At 38.3% G+C, this 22639-nt stretch overlaps 1 protein-coding gene across 1 annotated transcript in view; it reads right to left on the minus strand.

Annotated features, from left to right (window-relative positions):
• The window catches only part of slc2a4rg (SLC2A4 regulator), a 177612-nt gene extending 159700 nt beyond the window's left edge, over positions 1-17912 (minus strand). Inside the window, exons 1-2 of the mRNA XM_028811713.2 lie at positions 17392-17912; positions 1395-1624 (exon numbers count right to left, since the gene is read on the minus strand). Coding sequence (XP_028667546.1) covers positions 1395-1624; positions 17392-17685 — 524 coding nt within the window. The 5' untranslated portion in view covers positions 17686-17912. The remainder of the gene's footprint in view (positions 1-1394; positions 1625-17391) is intronic.
• Between the last annotated feature and the right edge of the window lie 4727 nt (positions 17913-22639).

Raw genomic sequence — 22639 nt, forward strand, 5'->3', positions numbered from 1 at the left:
ATTAAAAAAAACAAACAAACTGTAAACTACATAAAAACTGTATCCTATATATCATACAAAATGGAAAACCAAGCAAATCACACAATTACAATATTATGTATAAATCTACAATAACTATAAAATGTAAATGAATACAAAGCTTCTTGAATACAAAGACTACAGCTATATATTGAATACTGACTGAACTTCATTGCTGCCTATGGGCAGCAACATCAGAATGAATATAAATGAAAATACAGTGGACCCTTTACTTACGAACTCAATTCATTCACGAGGGCTGGTTGTAACTCAAGTTGGTTGTAAGTCAAGACTATTTTTCCTATAAGAAATAATGGAAATGCCCTTAATGTGTTCCAAACCTCCCACAGCAACACTTAACTTTTTTTAATAAAAAAGGGTTGTATAATGTGCATAATTTACCAAAAACACCAATAATTTTTCTAATGTACTAACCAGAAAGTTATTAAAAGTGCCTAACATACCAGAAACAACAATTTCATATTGTACTCACCATTTAAGTTGACATCTTTGGCTTGCAGGAAGGAAGGAGGAGGAGAATGAAATGGAAGGTGGTTATTGTTTAGAAGGAGTTTCCTTATATAAATCTTTTCTTTGTAAAATTGTCGAAATGGTGGATTTTGACATGCTGTACATATTAGCGAGATCGGTCACACGAACGCCATTCTCATGTTTCCACACAATTTCCTTCTTCATTTCGATTGTGATCGCTTTCTTTACTTTCGTTACCTTCTCTTCCTTCCGTAGCAATTATCGAAATAAATTATATAAAATTACTGCACTGACCGAAAATACGTCCACAAACAAATGTATCTGGGCTCCGACTGACGCTTATAAACGCTCTCGGCTGTGTTTACAATTGCACATGCGGATACACGTGACCACATTCGGGTCGTAACGCAAGATGTTGGTCGTAATTCAAAACAAAAATTTTGGTCGTAAACAAAGTTGTTCGCACGTCAGGCCAGTCGTATATCAAGGGTCGACTGTACTTGAATGAATGAAAAGGATGAAGACACTCCCACTATATAAAGAGATTTTTTTAATAAACTACCTTGAAATTATTTCTACTTCTGTGATTCAGCCATTTTTGCTAGCCATAAAACATTGTAAGTTAAAACAATGGCCACTTCTAGATGACTGCCCACATTATTGGTTCCTCAAAGCATCTGAATTTGCCCCAAAATTGGATAAAAACAGAAATAAGTATTACCTTTTTTTGTTTCATTTTTGTCTTGAAAGAACAATTGGCTTACTCTCCTTTGCTTTCATACTAGAGGAAAACGTTTAAAGTACCAGAATTGTTTTCTACACCCAGATTAACCACTGATGTTGTTTGTTTTAGACCAGACGAGCTAACAAGAATTTAGCCTTACCTGTGCTTAGGAACAGGAATGTATGATGAACTCTGAAGGCGGTTCTGATGTAGTGAAAGCGAATCTTTCTTTGTATCTTCCACTCTCCTCAAACAGGATTTGCCTCCAAAAAGTGTCAGATCTTCAACCTTTCTGCCATTTAGAACGTGAGGGTGGATTTGACTTTTCTGTGGGGTATCATTTAGCTCCGACTCTTGAAATAACTCTTCTCCACTGCTGTTCTGAGGTATCTGAAAATTATAAAGTGTATGTTTATACACCATGTAATAACTTAACTCATTCATCAATTTTCTAACCTGCTCTAATTTTAAATTTTCAGTACGTAATCTTTAAGTGTTTATTATCTAAAGAAACAGAAAACTAAGTTCAAGAGATTTCAGTAACACTTCAGACAATGAAGTGGTTTTGCATTAAAGTAAAAGTAAAATAATATAGTGCACTAGGAAGAAATGTAAATGTTTCATGAACAAAAAGACACTTAAGTATATAACTACACTGCCAGGATAATTAATGACTTGACTGTTTCTGTATTCAAGGGGGAGACCTGCCTATCTACAATAGAAGCTGGTCAGGTCATAAATATAAAGTAACGACCTGCTAACCCCAGTAAGTCCAGATAGTAGAGCTTTTGCTGGTTGGTGTAACATACAGAATTTACATACAGTAGCCTAGATACTGCACATGCTCAATTTTCTTATGGAAATAACCACTAGCATGGAAAACAACCAATTTCATGTTATAGGACATTTTTCATATTTCCATTTTTACCTTCGAAATAACTGTAAATGGTTAAAATGCGCTCTTGGTACACAACAACAAATATCATTATCAAACTGGAGCTCCAGTAGCATATCATACTAAACAGGCAACAAAACAAAAACAACAAAAAAAAAATCAGTAATATCCAAGTTTCTATAATTTTCCAAAAAAGAGGAGGGGGAATGCAATCAGACACAAAAAGAAAAATAAACTAAAAGGCCACTGAACTACAGTATGACATTGTATGTCAACATTTCAGGAGTTTCAACAATATATTTTTAAGTGAGTAACTGGCTGAACTTCATGTCCTAATCAACACAGCTTTAGCATCTGAGTGGATAAATGCTTACCTTGGAGTAGAAGCAAAGGAGTCAGTGATTGTGGACAGAAGCAATCATTGCTCTGTTGCTACTGACCACAACTATGCAAACTATTCTTTCCTAGTTTGTTTCTCTCTAACACAGCATTATGTAATATACAATTAGATGATCCTCTAGTTAACCACTGTTTTATAATGTAACCAGTTCAAGTTATGACTGTATATCTACAGTAAATAACTTTAATTAAAGTCACTTAGCAAAAATCATGCAGAATGTGGATGTTATATGTTAAGCATAGACTAAGAGTTAAAACTCCAAACAAACTAAATTATCTTTGTGTTTGACTGTGATAACAAATCAGTATGCTTAGTTAACTGCAGTTACATCCTTGTCATGCACAATTAGATTAATGAATATTTAGTCTTACTTTAACATGACAAACTCTCTTCTCTCATCAAATTATTCTATTGTATACAAGCTTTGAATCTGTAAATCAGATTTTTAAAGTAATTCGAACACAGTTTATTCTGTTTTTAATATTTTTCTATTCCTTTCCAGAGCCATATATTCTAAATCACAATTCTGAGCAGGCTTTTTCAGGCATAAAGATCTTTCAAGCCTTTTACTGCATCATTATTTATTGTGCAACATGTGGTAATCCAGTTTTACAGTCTCTTATTGATCTACAAATCTTATTTTGTTCAGAATGTACACATGTATTTTGCTAATTGCAATGAATATATTTTGGCATTCCTTTACAGGTTTTGTGGAAATTATCCAATAGGAAGCTCTTCATGTTTTAGTGTGTGGCCGGGACGCCTCCACACTGGAAGGACAGGGGGAAGCAAGCATGGCCAGAGTGTTACCTCTCCCAGGATGCTAGATGATAACCCCCCTGGGTTGCAACGGTGCCTCAGACTCCTGCAGGGCTTCATGGGAGTTGGGAGTTTGGTGCAGCCCTGTTGGGATTTTCGGGTGCCGCCAGGGTGTGCTACAGCAGGATCTGCTGAGCCCTTTTGGGCAGTTCTGCCGCCACACCTGAAAATGCTACCAGAAACTAGGTCATTGAGCACTTCTGGGTGCATTATAAAAAAAAGCCAGCACCCACTACTCAAAAAGCCACAGTCGATAGGAGGAAGACGAAGCTTGACCGGAGGAATGGAGGAGAAAGAAAAGAGAGAGAAACTACTGTAGTAATTGCAGTCTCTGTTTTCAAGAGTTATACAACACGATCAAAGATGGCATGGAATCCTGTAAAACCTTGAAAAATATTCTAAAAAAATAAAAACACATCAGACAAGTCTAGTTATAGGCTTTGCCTCGCACATTTACTTCCTAATAGAGCAAGTGAAAACATGAATACTCTGCACCAGAGATGTCAAACTTGATTTCATGGAGGTCCAAAAATAGTATATATTAACATTATAAATAACAATAATGTGCCACAGTCAGGTAAGCCATAGAAGGGCGACATTAAAAAGTGCGTGTAGTGGCAGCAGCAGCGTATGTGAATTCAAACTACCACCTCCATTATCAGACTGTCACATATTTGGAAACATGCTAAAACAATAACATTCTTAATGGCAGTGTGACTGATCACCATCTTTTTACTTGTTCTTGTTGGTTCACACTGATCATCCCATTTTCATTCTAGCTACAACTGTAGTAGCTATAGTGTGATGAGCTACACAGAAAAACGTACATGGACACTGGTGATGCATTTTAATGCCAGGTATAAATGTAAATTATAGACGGATGCACTCTATAGCTAAAACATAAATTAAATGAGGTTTTTGAGATAATGGTTATAATGAGTTACATGTAACATATTTTAAATACTGATGAAGGAGGCCACTTTAAGAAGGTTGAAGGGCCCAGAATCTGCTCTATGATATATAAATTGTAATGCTTTGAGTTCACACCCCTTCTCCCTCCCTGTATTGCTCATAAGGATCTCTACTTGCAAAATATTCTTTGATCAGATTTCACTCAGGCTACCTGTGACCAGTGTATATTGAAGTCATATTTCCTTAATGACATCATCATCTGATAGGCACTACACTATTAGTATCGGTCTTACTCCCTGAGACAAGAACGAAAATCTCATAAAATGGCAAACAAGTTTCTATTACAGTAATCCCTCACCTATCGCGGGGGTTACGTTCCAGAGCCCCCCGCGATAGGTGAAAATCCGCGAAGTAGTGACCTATATTTATTTGATTATTTATACATATTTTAAGGCTTTATAAACCCTTCCCACACTCTTATAAACCTTTCTCACTCTCTTGTTAACCTTTCCCTCGCTCTTATAAACACTTCCTATGCTCTTAAACACTTTCTACATTCTTAAACACCTCAGACCAACACTGCACACTGCACGCAGCGATCAGACGTCAATGTGTCTGCACTCGCTTTGTGAAGGGGGGCAGCTGAACTCACTCTGAGCAGAAATGGACTTTGTGCTGCTTCTGCCAAAATGCCTGCTTGTCGCTCTGCGCGTTGGGAAGGAGGAGTGTGTGTGTGTGTGTGTGTGTGTGTGTGGGTGTGTGAGAGCTGAACGCACCTTCGCTCAAACCCCCCCTCCCCGGAAGCGCAGTACGCTCCTGCCACTTCGCATTGTCAAGGGGGTGGGGAGCTGAATGAATGCTAAGGAGAAGTGGACTTTGTGCTGCTTGTCGCTCTGCGTGTCAATAATTTAGAAGCCTGCACATCACCACTTTTCCTGTCTCACTGTCTTGTCTTGGCGTGAAGTTAAAATGTTTTATAATAGTGAGATGTTACTCATATCCTTAGCCCGACATCCACATATCATATGTGTTAACAAAGTGTGTTTTATAAGTTTACATGTGTTTAAAGCATGTGGGATGGGTATTTTAAGGCTTAAACTATAAAAATGTTTATTTATATGGTCTTTCTATATCGCGGATTTTCTCCTGTTGCTGATGGGTCTGGAACATAACTTCCGCGATAGGCGGGCAATCACTTGTATTTAAAAACCCGCGAAGTCGTGAATCCGCGAAAAGTGAACCGCAAAGTAGCGAGGGATTACTGTAATACTCCATGCACCAACCTATAGAAAGTAATTAATTTAGGACTAGACGTGGGCCATGCCACATCAATGCCAATCAATATTGCACAGAAAAAAAGTGTTTTCCACACCTGGGATATGGAATGAACTATGTTCCATATATGTCCAAATCACAAATTATGAACAGTAGGTCTATTTACTCTCAACACACAACAAATGGAAGCTATCACTACCATCAGTGTCCACAATTATTAAATACAGTTAGTAGCTCAGTGGGATATATAATTTTAAATACTGTACATAGTGTGGTTATTCCAGCCTTATTTTGGTATCAATTACTTTCTATCTTTCCTTTTATTGCAGACTATTTCAGTTCTGAGAGAAAAAAAGGTTGACAAATAATAAGAAAACTAATTTAGGAATTCTAAAATTTTTGATTCTGATCCATTTAGAATATAACAAAAAAAGTGTCAATTCAATGTAGAGCAACCACTCAAACTATAAAAATATCATGATACCTAAAGTAACAATGGAAACACTATTTTCAGCAAATTGCATTTGGATTAATACTGCCTGCAGAAGAAACATTGAGGACAGAACTGTAAAAACACAATTAGGTAGTAATGAAGTAACATTACGGTGTTTATGCATCACGGAAAGAAAAGATAGGAATCTGTATAAAATATAAAATGTTTACCTGAAGTCAGAAAACCAAAGTCAAAAATCTGGGTGCTTTTAAAGAAAACATCAAGGCTGATGACCAAAGTAGATGTTCTTGGATTCAAATTTTGAAGGTCGCAACACTCAAGGAAAATTAATCAAAATTCAAATTCATTCTGACAAAAGTCACAAATTAAAAGGATTACAGATATCCTTTACTTTTATTAATAAAAATATATATTTTCCAATGAGAAGAACTATTTTCTCCATGAAACAAATCACATTACAGTAATGTTGAAGTACAGTTAGTATTGTGGGTTTAAAAAAAAAAATCAATCAATGATCAGTGAAAACATATGGACAATAACAATAAACCAGCCTACTACTGGTCATACAAATAGACATTTAAGAACAATACCCAAAGAAAAAGAAATAAAAGAAGTAGAACTTATTTTGTCAACTATGAGACTAAAAGCAGTAATTAGATAGGAATTATAAGTCTACCAGTATGAATACAACAGCTCCTGCCAAGTTAAACATTATATATAGGCAGCCCTACAGCATAAATCATTGAGGATCAAGGAAATCAAGGAAACATTTCAGGAAACCAGAAACAAAAGCGGTATATTAATTTGTCATATTTTAATGAAATTCCACATTGTTCTTTTTATGAAAACACTACTTAGTTTCTGAAACTGATGCTGCTCTAAGTTACAAAACTGTAGCTTTAAAGTATAAAATTCTCAATCTGCCATCCGTTAATTAGTGACTGGTATGACAGTAGTGTTCTGTAAGTAAGATATGTAGTATTTAGAACAGTTCCAGAGGGCTTAAAAAGAATGTCTGTTCTTCTACTGTCAACATCAAGGACCCCCCACTTAAATATAGTTACATTTCCAAGCTCCTGCAACTGAAACATTTGACAGCAAATCATGAGCTTCCTCAAAAGTTAATTCTATGAGCCAGAGCTTCTTCCAAGAGTTTAGGGGGACCTCTGAATCCTGACAAGGAGTTTTTAAAGGAGCATAAAAGCTGAATAGAGTCAAATTCTAGACAGAAAATAAGAAACAACAAGGAATAGCAGATTGAACAGGGAATAGTGAAGGAGTTTAACTTAACTCCAGGCTTAATGTTGCACCCTACTATTGTGTTTGTCTTATGCCTAGTGGGAAAAGCAGCAGTTCTTTTTTTTTTGCCTTTTGGTTTATATGCAGATTATCCCTGCTGGAAATAATTTTAAAAAAGAAAAAACACTAGGGCTGGTTCCTGTTTGTCGGGTTAGGGGGGTTGGTGATTGAGATAAAAAAACAAATGCTAGCTCATACCTGCTAGGGTCTACATCTCTAACAAGAGACAGTGAGGGGTGTGGCAACAAGTTTCTATGTTAGCTTACAGCATTCCCTTCAGCTAACAGTTTGCAGATCATAAAAAAATAAAAATATTCTTAATAAACACTTTTATGAAGTGTGTTACAATATTCAATGCTATATATTTTAACCTTTACATAGATCCAAAAATTGTTAAAATGATATATCAACTATTGACGGCTGTTCTTACAGTCAGACAAAGGCTACAAAGGTGTTAAAACACAATCCAATGCTGGAAGCTTTATAAATTATTTTTTCCCTACATATAAGAGTTAACAAATAAATACCACAAATTTGTGCAGGGTAGTACTACTTTCCAGAGCTACGAAAAAATAGAGGATTAGAAGAAATAGTGGATACAAAAACCATACTAACATGCAAAACCAGAAAAAAAGGTCTGGGTGTCATGTCCAGTCACCAAGCATAGGTGACTGAACTGAGTAGTAGCAATGACAGGATGTGGCATGCAGACACAGTAGAGGTTAGATATGTGAGAATGATTGAACTTCATGTAAAATCTGTACCCCCAAGTAAACTAACTGGAAAAACAAAAATACACTTAAATGTTTAAAAGTTCAAATACTGACCCGCTAATGACATCATACAGCAAATGTTATTCCTTTATCCAGCTTTAAATCACTTGCTTTACTAGTAAATGGCCTATTTAGAATGTTTGATAGCAACAGTAAAATGCAAATTAAACTATTAGAAACATTGGTTTATGTTTTGATTGGCTCCAGCAGACCCCCGTGACCCTGTGTTCAGATTCAGCGGGTTGGAAAATGGATGGATGGATGGTTTAATTTCTGATTAAAATCCCTAAAAAATTAAATGCAAGCAAAATAGTTATCACAAACATATCCATGTAGTGAGAAGTTATGCAGAATGACACCTTTTATCGGCTAACTAGAAAGCTTACAATGTTCAAACTTGAAGAAGGGGCCTGAGTTGCCTCGAAAGCTTGCATATTGTAATCTTACTAATTAGCCAATAAAAGGTGTCATTCTGCTTAACTTCTCACTGCATTCATAATGGCTAACATGGTACAACATCCTAGTACTACACACATATCCATTAATTTAAAAAAGTATTACTGACTGTATGTTGAATCTCTCAAATTACTGTACTTAAGGAATTTTAGTAATCCACACTGCTTAGCAATGAGGCTTGTTCAAATTTAGTATTCAAGTCAGAAAAAAATCAAATGCAATGACACATTCAAATCTAGTATTCATGTTACGAAAAAATCCCACATTAATATGTATTTTTTTTTAATAGCAAATTAATTTGTCATAACATTTTTCATTTTGCAAAGACTATTAATTACATAGTGCCTATTTGCTACATATACTTACAGGCATATTATACTTGGCATTCATTTAACTTTTATTTGTATAATTCTTAAAGTGCTAAGTACAGAGTGTACATTTGTGCGGTCATAGACGGCTGGGACGCCTCTTCACTGAGAGGACTCTGGGAGCAAGTGTGGGCAGAACAGTACCTCCCACAGGCAGCCCTCATGGGTTGCAGCGGTGCTACAGACTTCCACAGGGTTTCATGGGAGATGGAGTTGTCTACAGCCCTGTTGGGATCCAGGGGCGCCACCAGGGGCTGCTACAGATGCTCCTGAACCCATATGGACGATCCTTTCACCACACCTGGAAGTGCTGCCGGAAGTAGGTCATCAAGCACCTGGAGCACTTCTGGGTAACATATAAAAGGAGCCAGCAGACCCTACTTGGCAAGCCAGTTGGGTGGAAGGTGGACGAAGCTTGCCGAGGAGTAGTGGAGGAGAAAAAAGAAAAGAAAAAGGGAAGGAAAAGAAAGGAAAGTATTGTGTGCTGTTAGTGCTTTGGACTGTGTTGTACTTGTGAGAACGGGTAAGACGTTGCCCACAAGTGATGAAAAAAATAACCATTTGTGTTTTTATCAGTGTGCCTCCTGCGTCTGTCTGTCAACTGTCAACAGAGTAACCAGTGTCAGGGACAAAGTAATCACTTACGGAACTCAGCTCTTATATTTTTAGAATGTACATTTTAATTCAGTCATCAGCTCTAAAATCTTTTAAGCACATCAATACATAAAATTCAGTTAAAATATTAAATTTATCCAATAGTTAAAAGTTCAATTGCAAAAACTATTAAATACAACGAAATACAGTATCTGCCACCAAGAATTACAATCACACAAACAGGCTATACTGTAAAGGTATAACTGTATGGACATTCTATGAATTTCAAAGATAACCACGGTATGTAGTGAGCAAAACCAGAAAGTAATTTCTATATTTACTAGGGGGCTCCGCCCCCTGCTCGCTTCGCTCGCCAACCCCTGGCGTTGGGGCATGACAAAGAGTGAGATGTATGAATGAGATATACAGTGGTGTGAAAAACTATTTGCCCCCTTCCTGATTTCTTATTCTTTTGCATGTTTGTCACAAAAAATGTTTCTGATCATCAAACACATTTAACCATTAGTCAAATATAACCATTTGTAAATGGTGGTTTTTATTATTTAGGGAGAAAAAAAAATCCAAACCTACATGGCCCTGTGTGAAAAAGTAATTGCCCCCTGAACCTAATAACTGGTTGGGCCACCCTTAGCAGCAATAACTGCAATCAAGCGTTTGCGATAACTTGCAATGAGTCTATTACAGCGCTCTGGAGGAATTTTGGCCCACTCATCTTTGCAAAATTGTTGTAATTCAGCTTTATTTGAGGGTTTTCTGGCATGAACCGCCTTTTTAAGGTCATGCCATAGCATCTCAATTGGATTCAGGTCAGGACTTTGACTAGGCCACTCCAAAGTCTTCATTTTGTTTTTCTTCAGCCATTCAGAGGTGGATTTGCTGGTGTGTTTTGGGTCATTGTCCTGTTGCAGCACCCAAGATCGCTTCAGCTTGAGTTGACGAACAGATGGCCGGACATTCTCCTTCAGGATTTTTTGGTAGACAGTAGAATTCATGGTTCCATCTATCACAGCAAGCCTTCCAGGTCCTGAAGCAGCAAAACAACCCCAGACCATCACACTACCACCACCATATTTTACTGTTGGTATGATGTTCTTTTTCTGAAATGCTGTGTTCCTTTTACGCCAGATGTAACGGGACATTTGCCTTCCAAAAAGTTCAACTTTTGTCTCATCAGTCCACAAGGTATTTTCCCAAAAGTCTTGGCAATCATTGAGATGTTTCTTAGCAAAATTGAGACGAGCCCTAATGTTCTTTTTGCTTAACAGTGGTTTGCGTCTTGGAAATCTGCCATGCAGGCCGTTATTGCCCAGTCTCTTTCTTATGGTGGAGTCGTGAACACTGACCTTAATTGAGGCAAGTGAGGCCTGCAGTTCTTTAGACGTTGTCCTGGGGTCTTTTGTGACCTCTTGGATGAGTCGTCTCTGCGCTCTTGGGGTAATTTTGGTCGGCCGGCCACTCCTGGGAAGGTTCACCACTGTTCCATGTTTTTGCCATTTGTGGATAATGGCTCTCACTGTGGTTCGCTGGAGTCCCAAAGCTTTAGAAATGGCTTTATAACCTTTACCAGACTGATAGATCTCAATTACTTCTGTTCTCATTTGTTCCTGAATTTCTTTGGATCTTGGCATGATGTCTAGCTTTTGAGGTGCTTTTGGTCTACTTCTTTGTGTCAGGCAGCTCCTATTTAAGTGATTTCTTGATTGAAACAGGTGTGGCAGTAATCAGGCCTGGGGGTGGCTACGGAAATTGAACTCAGGTGTGATACACCACAGTGAGGTTATTTTTTAACAAGGGGGCAATTACTTTTTCACACAGGGCCATGTAGGTTTGGATTTTTTTTCTCCCTAAATAATAAAAACCATCATTTAAAAACTGCATTTTGTGTTTACTTGTGTTATATTTGACTAATGGTTAAATGTGTTTGATGATCAGAAACATTTTGTGTGACAAACATGCAAAAGAATAAGAAATCAGGAAGGGAGCAAATAGTTTTTCACACCACTGTAGAATAGTGTGCAGGTGTGGATGATGCATATAGAAAGCAAACAATACAGTGTTTGGCACAGAGTAATGGTTTATTGGAATATTTCTTTGTACACAACATTAGTAGTAAAGATGGGGTCCTGTCCTTGAATGAGTCTTCCTTGGCATGGAGCATTTATAACTTTAACGTCAGATGAACGTCGAACACGTGAGAAGGCAACATAAAGTTGTCCATGTCCAAAAACGGGTTCAGAGAGGTAGATGCCAGCCTTGTCCATGGTTTGTCCTTGTGATTTGTTGATGGTCATGGCAAATGCAGGTTTAATGGGGAACTGTCGGCGTTTCAATGTAAAAGGTAATTCTAGGTCAGAACTCGTAAGGTCAATTCTAGGAATGAGAACAGTATTGTTAGCATGTGATCCTGTAAGAACTGTTGCTTGAATAACATTGTGTGTCATGGTGTTGACGACTAAACGTGTGCCATTGCATAAACCCTGTTTAGTGTTAAGGTTTCTTAATAGCATGATTATTGTTCCGTTTTTAAGGCTAAGATTGTGTTGTGGTAATCCGGCTGGGTTAATAGTGTTCAAATATTCTAAGGGGAAATTCAGATGTTCATTGTCGTCATCAGAGTCAACTTTGTCAGAGCTTAGAAAGAGCCGTGCCTCTCCAGGAAGTAATGAAATGACCTGGTTATTAATGTGATCAACATTAATATTTTTTGGACATAATATAGTGCGTTGTGTTAAAAGGGGTATTTGGTCTAATGAGATTGCTGTTCCAAATATCTCTGTAACTAAGTCGTCGCAGATAAAGGATTGGGGAATTGTAATAATATCTTTGTGCATATTTGCGTTGTTGATTTGTTTCAGGGTGCACTGTTCCAATGCGATGCAATATTTGTCCACATATGCGAAAGCAGTATGGGCCATTGCCTTTTGGTGGCCTGATATTTACTCCGGTAGATGCAAAAGCAAATGAACTATTGTAGGATCTAATGCAGTTCATAAAGCTTTTACTTTCAGGTACATCGTTAGTTAGAAGCTTCTGTAGATATTCAGGATATGAATGTAAATGAGGCAGTCTAATCTGACCCTTTTGACAACAACGTGTAAATTCATTACTTGTATTGCCAGTTGTTTCTTCAGGGAAGTTAAGTGAATGACAATGATTGCAAATGACATTCATTAATCCCAATGAATTTTCCTCAATAGTGGACTCATTATTGAACGCGTTGTCAGCTAAGTGGCGCGAGCGTTTAGCAGGTGTCTGGCGTTGATGTCCGCGACGGGCATGTTTTGCTTGTGGCGTTTGAGAGGCGCGTTGTTGCATGTCCAGTATTTGGGACGCGCTATTTTGGAGGTGTAATCGATTCGCCTGTGCTGTGCGAAAAGTCCGTTTCAGTCTACGTCGTGCATTGTTTGTATCGAGCCTTGTCCGTTTTTGTATGTCGGTCAGTTGAGCTTTGTTTTTGGAGCCTTGCTTGCTTGTTTTCTGGCAGTTCACATGCGCGTTGTAGACGTCTGCGTTCATTTATGCTGTCTCTTCGCTCCCGTTTTTGTATGTCTGAGACGCGAGGTCTTTCGGTTTGAACTCGTGCCTGTTTCGATGCAGCACTTTGAGACGCGCGCCGTGTATGTCTACGTTGATTGTGTCGGTCCATTTGGGCTCGTCTCTGTAACGGGGTTAGTTGAGCTTTGCGTTTTTGGAGCCGAGACATTTTTTCTCCCGGAGTTTCAGAAGCGCGTTGTATGCGCCGCCGTGTATTTTGTTTTTTCATGCGGGTTCGTGTGTTTGGTCCTGTTATCCGAGCCGTATCGTTTTGTACCCGTGAGCGTGTATTCATGACTTGTTTGTTCTTCAGCGTGAGAAATATGGATAAGTAATAAGGAGGATCGCACTCACCGTTAATATGGAGCCTTTTCTGCAGTTGAACGGTTAATAGTGCTTTATTGTAAGGAGATCCACCTATGCTGCATAGTGTGAAGGTATTGAGATGACGTATGTTTAATACGGACGGTTCCTTTAGAAATGGGGCTTTGGGTGTCACTTCTTATTGATGTTAGTGTGTTTGTGGGTCTGAATCGTCGTTGTTGTGAACGTTTCGTGTGCCATGTCCGTAGTCTGTCCCGTTTCGTCTCTAATGGGCTTGGTGTGGCGGTCACGGCTTCTTTTTTTTGGTGTGGTAGGAGCTTGTTGAATCCTCCTCTTTGTGTGCATCCCGTTTCGTGTGCAATGGGATTCGTGCGGCGCTGTGTGCTTTGCTGGCATCTGGGGGGGGGGGGGGGATGTTGCTTGGAGGGGGTGGTGGGAGTGGTGGGGCGCGAGCGTCTTCTTTCTTTTTGTGTGCCAGGGGCTTGTTGAGTCCTCCTCTTTGTGTGTGTCCCGTCCGTTGCTTGTGGGGGGGGGGGGGGTGCTTGGAGGTGGGTGTGGGATTTGTGGGGCGCGAGCGGCTTCTTTTGTCTGCTAGTTTCGTGTGCAATGGGTTTGGTGCGGCGCTGTGTGCGTCGCCGCCGTTTCGCTCCTTTTTTCTGTGCTGACTCCTTTTTTCTGTGGTCGCGGCCGCCTCTCGCGGCGCCTCATTTCTTGGGGCGCCTGCGCAGTACGTCTTTTTGCGGCTACGGCCCATGGCCGGATGTCCCTGCGTCCATCCGGTTTACTATTCTCGGTTAGTAATGTGGATTACCATTAAGTAGTACTGTGCACAGATCATGGAGGGCTGATATAAATCAATTAATTTAAAAAGCTTTGAATAAATAAAAAAATTCCAGCTTAATTTTAACACATTCCAAAAACCTCCACACATTTTTGGAACCACCTCTTCCTGCTGTAGCCACCAACCCTGAATGAATGGAGAGGAAAAAAAAAAAGAAAAAAAAAACGCATTCCGACACAGTGCACTCTTATTCAGATGCCTAATTAGTTAAGACTGAACTGACCTAATAGTATGTCATTGCACCATAGGAGTCTACATAGGAAATACCAGCAAACAAAAGACTAAAACTACTTGCAAACTCTAGACAACTGGAAGAAAATGCAAACTGTAAACATAAATGAATCCCTTTTTGAAAATCAAAAGGGGATTCTAGCACTATTTGGGAGCCACTACACCACCAAAAAAAATGCTAGAAATTAATGCACTGACGTTCATCAGTTCTGGAAATCAATTTAATAAACAATTTACACCTATGGCTTTTAGGCTAAACAACGATTTCAAGTTAATTCTTACAGATTGCAAATGTTTCACATAGAATGGCCAACAAGCTAATTAAAAAGGAATTATGATATACACCTGATATAATTTTTACTGCTGTGGTTTATACAGGTCTTTAAAGAATTGTGGCATAATGCATAATGGTTTGGATGCCATATCAACTGATTTTATGGCCAGCTGGGCCACTTGACCTGCCGGTACACCAAATGTAAAAAATACAAAAACAATAATTGTTCTAGATGAGAAAGTGATGAGGTTTCAAAAAAAAAATGGAGCTGTATAAAATAAAGGTTTATGGCCGCTTCAACTTTCCATTTTTCAAAAATACTTTTTATTAAATAAAGGCTCTCTCTGTGCCACTGCTGCTCCCTATAGGCCAATTGTGAGTCACCCATTTACCTAAAATAAACATCTTCAAAATTGGGAGGAAATGCACATACCTGAAGAAAGCATGAACACAGTGAGAATTCCACACAGATTGGGCACCAAGACAGAATCAAACCTTGCTACCTGTAGATGAAAGTCAGTAACACTACCCACTCCACTCTTCAGCTACCTGTCCCTTACCTAGTGTCTTCTAACTAAACAGTCATTATAACACACGTTTCCCCTATAATACAATATGACTGACAAACAGAACTTATTGAGGACTATGCACCAGTTGCCCTTATAATTAAGCTTTATTTGTCCCCAAAGAAAAACAAACTTTACCAAAGCTCAAGAGAAGACTTTCTCTCTCTCCCCCTCTGTCTATACTGTAAACAAAACAGACAAACAGATACACAGATCAGAACTTTTAGTCCCACACATTCCATGACAATACGCCCAATATAATGCCTAACTGTGACTGCTCTTTTATCTAGGACAGGTCAGTGTTTTTTGTTTTTTCATCTTTTTTTGTAATTCTCGAGTGTGTTTGAGAGCTGTTGTTGTCTGTTACAGTATTTCCAAGCAACTATTAAAACCTAAATTTCCACTTGAGATAAACAAAGTTCTATCGATATGCACCAAGACTTTTAGCTGGGCTAAGGTTAAATGCATTTCTAACGAAAAAACAGAAAGGAAGAATGGACTGTTAGAAGAAACAAGCATATGGTAGACATATTAACTAAAAGGACAGTGAGGAGAACTTCCTCCAGGATCCAATCCAAGCAATTTAAGGTGTCAATTACATACTAAGTGCTTCTCACCCTTTAAGACACCCCCCAGAAAACGCACAAGTGTCACGCAGCTTATCTTCAAGAAAACGGAGAGGTCCGTCACAGCTCTGCCATTACATCATCTCTAAAACGGCTAACAGTGATTGTCCTGGTTATCTCTGAGCTAACAAAGCTGTGGTGACTGGGGTTGGGGGAGCAATACCTGTAGTCTGTTCAAGCAAACTGAAAAGTAACGTTTTAAAAAAATTCAACATGAAATAAATATTTGAAAAGGATTACAGGATGTGTCGTACGATTCGTGTACTTCTTGTGTACACTCTTCTGGCTTTAAGCATCATGGGGTTTCACATGGGCCGGGTGGGGCCATTTGCCCCCCTCCCAAGGCACAGATAGCATCTAGCCGTACGAGTCTCAGTAACATAAACCAATCGAACAAGGTTACCATTGGTCCGGTTTTCAAGCGACGCCGAGTCGTTGCTTCGTTTTGTATAAACTGCTAGTAAACAGGAATGGCGGGTTGGGGGCGTGTCTCCGTCATTGCTTCGGCGTAAGGAGAAGGAAAGCGAATAAATAATGCTGCCCCCCCCCTTGCCGCATATAAAATATAATAATATGCAACGTGACTGTACAAGAAACAGCCCCCTACCCAGCCAAAATGTCCACAGATACACACCCCCTTCTCTTTCCCTTTCGGAACACAGGCTGGTGTTGCGCACGCCTGTTAACTCCACACTGGCGGGCGACTTCTCTCGCCTCGCCTAGCGAAGGGTTTTGTGTGTGCGTGTGTTTTCGTACACGCTTAATCGTCACCGGTAGCTCTGTTTACTCGTTCCATTTCTTTTCGTCGACTCAGTAAATGGCCCGATTAAACCGTATTACGATGTAAGTAGTGTAAACATCGCCGTTTTCAGCGGGTTTCTTTTCAGACGTGCAACCCAGCCTGTCAGATCGCCCGTAACCGGCTTTTTAGTGTGTGACGTCACGCCCCCTTAGCAAGCGGTACAGTAGCCATACTACTTCCACAATCGGACATTACTGGTAAATGTCTCTCGTGCCAAACATTAGCATGTGTGGCTCTGCTCGTTGCAAGAGTCTTGGGCGACTTCTCTCGTTTTACGGTACCGGTATAGCTGGGGCATATCATCCGTCGCTTTACACTGTACAATACGCAGGGGGAGGGAAAGCTTTTTTTTCATTAAGTCCCTGCCCCCTCTTCACTTTATACTAAACTTTGAACATTCATTGAGTCGCCATCTTAGCAAATAAACTTCAGCACAATTTGTTTAATGCAAGCGGAAGATGAATGTTACAAGGAGAAGCTCTTATAATCTATTATAAATTACTGTGTTCTTTTTTCCAAACGGATTAAGTTATGTCTTAATTTATTCTAAAGTGACATCATTTGCATACGCAAAAAAACATGCGCAATATTTTTCACAGCACATGCTAAAACAAAACGATGTTAAGCGGATGCCGGCTGCGGTTCAAAAGAGCGTGCGGCATGCGTTAAAGTAAAAATGGTCAATACCCTTACCTTCTTCGAACTGTTAGTGTGTTTTTCTTTCCCTGCCGTTTTAAAATCATTCCCGTTCAAAATGATTTCGTCGCTGAGATACTCTTTCGAAGTGCCATCGTCCACCAGCAGCGTGTGCGCACAGCTTCCTGCAGAAGAATCGCTCTTGCATGCTTGTATTACCCCGACGATCCCGGCGGGATAGGGTTTAACATTTTTGTTATCATCTCCAACCTGGATGTTACCGGTTACACCCGAGGAGGTGCAGACCTTGATTCCTACCACAGATCTCTTGGGAAGACGTTTGGAATTCATGATCTGTTGGGACGATAGCCGGGGCTATAGTAAGTTGAGAGCTACCGAAGAGCTATTATTATATTAACAAAAAAGACGAAGAAAAAATACATTTAATAGATTCTTTGCTCGACTTCTTAGCTCCTGTAATACTTCTTTGCTCCGTTTTCTTTCTATAACCAGGGACTCAGGACAGCCGCCGGTAAGGGAAAAAAACACATATTGTTTTGCTTTTTGCAGTAATGCTCGTCACGCCCCCCTCCCCGCGCGTGCAGCCGGGCGAGAGCGCAGGAATCCGCCTTCCATTCACTCTGATAGGCCATACGAAAGTATAAACATTCCAAAATGGCACGTGGCCAAAGCTTCCTGCGATTTGATTGGTGAACGCCAGCAAGATGTCAGTCAGTGTTTTATTTTTATTTTATTTTATTTATTTATTTCGCTAGAAAGCTGCGCTAGCTCGCCGGCCGGCAAGTTTGCAGGAGGCGCGCACACGGCATGGCCCGCCCCTACACAAAATGCAAGAACACGTTCGTAACGGAGATCGAAATGGCTGTGTTGCAACTTTTGGAGGCGGATAGAATACAGAGTAGATAACAGATATCGAGAAGCAATGTTTATAGCGGCCATCAAAACTCTACACATATGTCGATATTCTCAATGCACTGCCGCCCCCGTGATCCAGGGAGAAGAGAAAACAGAAGCTGCCTCAGAATTACATAATCTCGAGTTTGAAAATGGAGGCGGACGGGGCGCGTGTTGATTTAACATGATATCACAATTATATTTAGATTCTTCTCGACTGGATTCCAAACATAGATGCCAAAGCTATTAAATGTGGCCGGCTGTTTAATACCGTCGAAAAAGAAAAGTATCGCTTTCGTCATTGCTGACTACAAACAGGTGGTTTAAAAATTAAATGGATACACTTATTTCCACAATAGTAGTGAGGCGATTGAGCAAACCCGCAACTAAAAAATGGTGGGCGCACGTCGTTCGGCCTGGCGTCACAAAATGTCTACGTCTGTTTACTCCTTTGATTTAATTCAAAGTTACAAGAATATAAAATAAATATCTTCCGATTTAGGAACATCCAAAGGACGAGCTGGGGTTTTTAATTTATGACTTCAGCAGGGTGCCGATCAGCTGCTGTTACTCATCCCTCCCCCTCCCCACTATGCTCAAGTAAACATGAACATGTTAACGTTCTAAAACTTTTAAGTTAGCAATGTTTTAATTAAAGGTAAATCAAAGAATTTGGCATTAAGGGCGTAAATGATCGTTTAAAGAAAAAAATATTTCGAAAGACAGCCACCGAGCAGAATAATAAGTTCTACTCAAGCAAAACATTTCTAAGTAGTCTGGACTTTGATGGAATAGTACACCATTCATCCAACCATTCATTTCATGAACCTGCTTATCCAGAGCACAATTAATTTATTCCATACATGGATACCATGGATTTTCATAACTGTATTAAGTTTTTTTTGTATGGCACAAACACTTCTAATTAAATTAAACATTTTCCTAATTAATTGTGTGGTGTTTAGTGAAATACCTCACACAGCTACTTCTCACTCCTTCCAAAACCTGTTACTGGATGCATGTGTTATTTGTGTATACAGTATCAAATAAATCTTAACTGTGTTTTCTGTAAGCACAAATTGGGGTGCTCATTTGACTGTTAATTTTACCATATTAAAACCATCAACAATTGGTTGATCTTCTTCTTCTGCTTTACATTATTGTCATAACACCACCAATTAAGCACAGTTTGACTGGTGAATAAAAACATCGATACAAAAATACAACATAAGGACAAGAAAACCATCTTTCCACAACATTCACAAAGCACTTTGATGTAACTTTCTAATTATACAGTTGAAATATTTTCTGTGCAAGAAACATTAAGGTAAATGTAAGCATTTTCCCACCACAGGAACATTTTTAGGTACCTGGGACTTAGAAACTCTGGAACCTTTGTAGCATGCCCACAACTGCAACTTGGGCCATTTGTAGTTCCCAGTATTTTTTTCAGCTCCTACACTAAGGTATGTACTTTTCATTCAACATGGGACTCTTGTGGGTGTGGCCCTGGCCATAAATTGTGCTGATTGGTTGACCAATTGGCAATGGTACCATCTATTTTTAAATCTGAATTTCACTACAGTATTAATTATATGCAAAATTAATGAATAATTTTAATATTACCTTTTCTTTTTTGATGTATCTTATTTCTGCCTCAGAATCTTGAATCTTTACAATCCAGTGTAAAATTCATCTTCTCTTTTGAGCTCTGGCTTTCTTTGTTTTTTTTTAACCCCTTCAACCAATTTTCTTAAATCAATTTACTGAAATAGCAATAAATGTATTTGCAATAGCACAAGGGACACAAACTAACAACACCTCATCCTTCATTGTTTTGGCAGTTCTGCTGCATATTGAAATGACAGCAAAAGTTTAACCTATGACCTTTGAACGTCACATATTTTGCATAAAGGTTGCAGTTCCTGTTTTGTGGTGGGAATGCAACACATGAAAGTTGGACAGGGATCACAAGTGGCCCAGGGCCTACATCGTACAGGAACTCATTGGTTCCAGAAAACAAAGTTCCTGAGGTGGGAAAGCACACCCACGGACCATTGCCATTTAACAGATGAAAGGAGAGTAAATGGAGAATGGGTAGGGTGGAACTAGTCAGGTAAGATCTTTAAGGCTTCGCATTTCAGTTTAGAAAAGTACAGTCCATTCAGACAGGAGATATGGCATCTAATTGTTTTAGATGCAGTGTTCAGCATTCACCACAGCTGAGATATTACCAAATCATACAGTACCATAATATAATTGGGAGCATAATATGCATCTGTAGCATTGGGTATTTCTCATCTATGACAGTTTAAAGTTCTTGAAATGTCTTAAAAGGAGCATCCTTGATGATTCTTCTTGACCATGACTGAACAGTTAATCTATCATATTTGTATCTAAAACCATGGTGCTGAGAATATGAAGTTCTTTACTACCTCTACAACCTTCCTATTTTGAGTAATCTGTTGCCTTACTCAAAAAGTCCAAAAGAATTCAACTACAATAGTTCAACATAAACTAACAGGAAATTAAATGAGATATTTATCTTTTCCTGTTCCATAGTTATTTTATCATTTTTACTTTAACTCATCCTTTATTACCAGTTTCTAAGAATATATATCCTTTCTGTGGAGCAATGCTGAAAAAAATCTTAGCTTTGAAGAATTCACAGCATCATGGACTGCTCCATTTTAACATTTTCCTTTAAAGTCCTGCTTACACTGTGTATGAATGCAAAACTCTTTGTCTTGGTAGTCCGTCCTCTCAATATCTGGTTGTTTGACCGCTCTATGAACATCATCTCAGCTTTTTCCCTTCTACTCTGTTTTGCATTTCTTCAACTTTATATACTTTTTTCTATAGTTCATTTCCAAAGTGGAATTATATGTGCACCCTTGGAATGCCAATCCACAAGTACTAGAAAAGTAGTTAAATTATTCGAAGGTAATGAATTAGTAGTGAAAACATTAGCTACGTTATTTCACAATTTGCTCTAATGGGTAAAGGATATGAAAAACACGCTGAATAGTAGCTCTTGTTTTTTAATCTTTCACATAAGCATGAGCTTCAACATAGATTTTGATATCCTATCTCATTATTATTTAGCAATAATATCTATTTATTCATTCATGCAGTTGTGCCTTTAACAAACACATCCCTATTGAAGTGCCTCTGCACAGCTTACCTTGGGTAAAAAAAAAAGATAATCATTGGGGAACTGCAGGAAGAATCTAATCACCAACTTGAACGTTCATTCTAGGTTTCAATTAATATGGCCAATAGAGTCAAAAATGTTTCTTCCTGAAGAACTGATTTTAGGGGTCACATTTTACATTTTTCAATCAAACTGTCAAAAATTCCAGCAGGGGATTTTTTAAAAGAAAAATTCTCCATACAGGAATTATATTTGTATCAAAGGATTTCTGCAATAAAATGTATCCATTTCAAGTTCACATTCAAATTGTGTATCACAGTGTTTTGATATCAGAGGTAAAGTAAAATACTCTTTCAGCTGAAAAAAAAAAGTTTTCTGTACTTCTGTTGTGTAGTGAAATTTTGAAATGACTTTTTTTTTTACCACATCTACATGCAAACAAGCAATTTCAGAAAATAATTATACAGTAAAATGACCAAGTCATAGTTGCAGATGTCATTTACAACCTGTTGTATACATTTTTTAACATTTCTAAAATAAAATGTCATTGTGATACACCCTTTGTATATTTACAAGTAAATCACAGAAAACATTACAGATGAAGAACTAATATACTGCTGAAGTGTTTATGGTCCATAAAACATTACCAAATATTTATATTAAACAGCAGCAGAACTGAACATTGTTTTGAACTCATCCTCATCCATCCTAAATTGTGTGTCTTCCTTTAATCTAATTTGGATTATTTGTGTAAGTTGATTTAACAAAGTTTAAGTAATAATAATGGATAATTGTTCTTTATGGTAGTTTTATATCACAAAGTCATTAAAATGTGTTTGACCACAAAAATAAAATACTGCAACAGGAAAAACAGACAGATGAGTAAGATCACTTTGTATATTTTGTTTATTGTATTCCTACATTGATTTTGTTTTCTTCTCAACAATTATATAAATAATCTGCTGTGTGACAAGCCATGATTACCTTAAAATGATCTGCATAAAGAAGATTTAAAATGATAAAAATAATGCTTTCATTTTGCAGGGTCCAATCTGACACCTTTATTGAATAAGTAGGCCATTTAACTACAAAAGAAATGGAGTGATTATCATCAGTTTTTTGTATTTTTATTTTTGCTTTGTTCTTTTTTACTAATTCAATAGCTCCTTTAAATTCAAACTAGTGAAATTTTCAGTGTTAGCAAAGGAGACTAGATATGCTTTTCAATTACTCTTG

Source organism: Erpetoichthys calabaricus, chromosome 10 (genome assembly GCF_900747795.2).
Source record: "Erpetoichthys calabaricus chromosome 10, fErpCal1.3, whole genome shotgun sequence".
In the NCBI taxonomy this organism is placed as follows: domain Eukaryota; kingdom Metazoa; phylum Chordata; class Cladistia; order Polypteriformes; family Polypteridae; genus Erpetoichthys; species Erpetoichthys calabaricus.